This window comes from Xiphias gladius, chromosome 16 (assembly GCF_016859285.1).
Source record: "Xiphias gladius isolate SHS-SW01 ecotype Sanya breed wild chromosome 16, ASM1685928v1, whole genome shotgun sequence".
NCBI classification, from domain to species: Eukaryota; Metazoa; Chordata; class Actinopteri; order Istiophoriformes; family Xiphiidae; genus Xiphias; species Xiphias gladius.
Genome location: NC_053415.1, coordinates 1,027,501 through 1,030,000, shown reverse-complemented (window position 1 = coordinate 1,030,000; position 2,500 = coordinate 1,027,501). Strand labels below are relative to the sequence as shown.

At 37.2% G+C, this 2,500-nt stretch overlaps 1 protein-coding gene across 4 annotated transcripts in view; it reads left to right on the top strand.

The window, feature by feature from the left end:
- The window catches only part of slc37a1 (solute carrier family 37 member 1), a 48,016-nt gene that overhangs the window by 36,113 nt on the left and 9,403 nt on the right, over positions 1–2,500 (top strand). For 3 of the 4 annotated variants that reach the window (XR_005709067.1, XR_005709068.1, XR_005709069.1), the window contains one exon: positions 166–230. Coding sequence is in view for 1 of the 4 variants with exons in the window: in XM_040147953.1 (XP_040003887.1) it covers positions 166–230; positions 1,172–1,187 (81 nt within the window). In the remaining 3 variants the exon portion in view is untranslated. Of the gene's footprint in view, positions 1–165; positions 231–1,171; positions 1,251–2,500 lie in introns of those variants that run through there. The other variant, XM_040147953.1, reaches the window with a different exon arrangement.

Here is a 2,500-nt window from a genome sequence, read left to right as displayed (position 1 = left end):
AACTTAACAAGTTATTGGTTAAAACCAATTAATATACCCTTAAATGCAGTTTTGATACCAGCACCACACATTAAGATTATGTTTCACATAGCTGAGAAACTAAAAGATACAGGAAAATAAATATATGAACTGCTGTTAGAATTGACTTTGTGAATGTATGAACAGCTTTTGCTACAACTTGTGACAAAGGAGCTTGCCTCAACTAAATCCCGTCCAATCTCCACTGTAGAGTAAGTCCTGCTTTTATTTTATTCATTGTTCTATTCAATGTCCTCTTTTCATTGGCTATTGCTTGTCTTGCATTCTTTCCATTCTTTTACACCCTTTTTCTGACAGCTCACATTGTAGATCAGTTTGATTTTATAGACCGATGGCTGGGTTGTCAATATTTTCTCCAGTTAAATTCAAAAACCAACTATAACTACAAACACATACAATATACATTTACAAATTTAGACTTAAATTTAACAACACTGTATCAACTAAATTGGCTAACAAAAAACATAGTTGCAAGTTAATGAGTGTGAGTTATGATCTGAAACAATGGCAAAGACTCAGAAGTGTGAGTAAAATATTAGTGACCTGCAATTTTAAATAATTTTCTTCTTGTATTATCTTTTTTTTTTTTTTTAGCTCACAGCTCTAACCACATGCATTAAGGGTATGCTAGGAATGGCCTTTTTGTACTGCCAAATGACCCTTGAAACCAAATCAAAGTTAATCTTTATTCCTCACACAACAGCTAATATTATAATGGGCAACAGGTGGTAAAAAATCAGTGGGGAACATTTGCGAATTAATTTGAAGTGTGCATTTGTAGATAAAGGCCCTGACTGAGAAATGTTGCCTGGATTTCTTAAGATTTAAAGAGCCATTGTGTTAAATCTCTCCCAGCAGGAAGGCAGGATGTACACACAGCAACAAACCTCAGTTCACAATAATATCACTCACTAAAATAGTTATTTGACGCCAAACTCTGAAGACGTACTGAAGCCAGGACTCAAAATGTGTAGTTTAATAGTTTGATTAATTTTTTTAGCAATGTTTTTTTTTAATGAACAGTTCCCTCATGGACAGATAATTCAGTTTTCATGGATTGATTGGTCTTGAGTGTAAAACTTAAGACACCCAACTTATCAATATGATGTTGATGTTTGTGTCTGCTTCACAGGTTGAAGGAGCATTGAGCACTTTGATTGCACTGTCCACACACACACACACACACACACACACACACACACACACACACACACACACACACACACACACACACACACACACACACACAGCATTGAAATCACTTGTTTAAGCTTGAAATGTACTGTGGCTCTGACAGTAACTGGATTGTCCTGGGCATCAGACATTAACCATACATGCAGCACACATAGACACATGTTAATAAACGACATGCAGGTATGTGTGCATACACACACACTAATGTGTCAGCTACAGTGGTTTGCTGTAAACAAGAGTGTACTTGCGGCCCCGAGGAAGAGCTGAAGTTCTTCCTGATGAACCAAATGGAACAGCAGGAAATTTTGGTCTGGAGGATTCATCTGCACATAGTGTACTTGCACACAGAAGTGAATACTTATTCAGCTTCTTTATCTTTCTCTCACCTCTTCCTCTTTTGACCTGTTTCCTATGGTAGCCAATTGGAACTTGAACACACTACCTGCCTAATCTACTCAAACGATTTTCAGATATATAAAACTAGCCTTACTTTGACATGTATATAGGACTTCAGATAAACTAGAATTGACAGTTATTTATTCAGGTAGAAGTCTTTGAAACAGCAACTTCCATGACTTTGTTCTAATGGATCCTAATGTTGTTATGGGCAGAGAACCTGCTATTCCTATCCTTAAAGGCTCCCCAAGCCCTGACCTAACCATCTTAACATCTGTAACCCTACCAGTCAAGTGTATATCTCAACTTAATCATTTTAACTATTATTTCTAAGGTATCATTTTTAATTGTATACCTAAACCCAGCCTTCCAGTGTGACTATGGTGGCATTTACCCTGGTGTCAAACCCTTGAACCACACGTCTGATTTTTAAATTACTCAAACATGTCCGGTGTTGTGCTCATTGACAGCTTAGAAAAACGGTCAAGCCAATCAGAGGTTTCAGGAAGGATTACGAAGGGGGGTCATTAGAATTGGGTTCCTTTGCCACACACACAAAAATGGCAATAGAAAATTTACACAAAATTGGCAAGTGTGGACTCACAGAACAAAAAAAAACAACTCATAAATCAATATATTTCTTCAGTTGTTGGGAAAAAAATATGAACTCATCCTAGTACATGCCACAGCAGCTTCCATGCTGCTAAACAATTACTTTAGCGGGACAGAACTCCTGTAATTAGGTGCTGTAGACTAAAAACCAGCCACAAAGATATCTTCTGTTAGATCAGTCTTAGTTTTGCTTTAGTTTAGCCACCCCCAGTCTAAGACTCATGTTTCCATGGTAACAATTAGGGACATCTGCTGACGA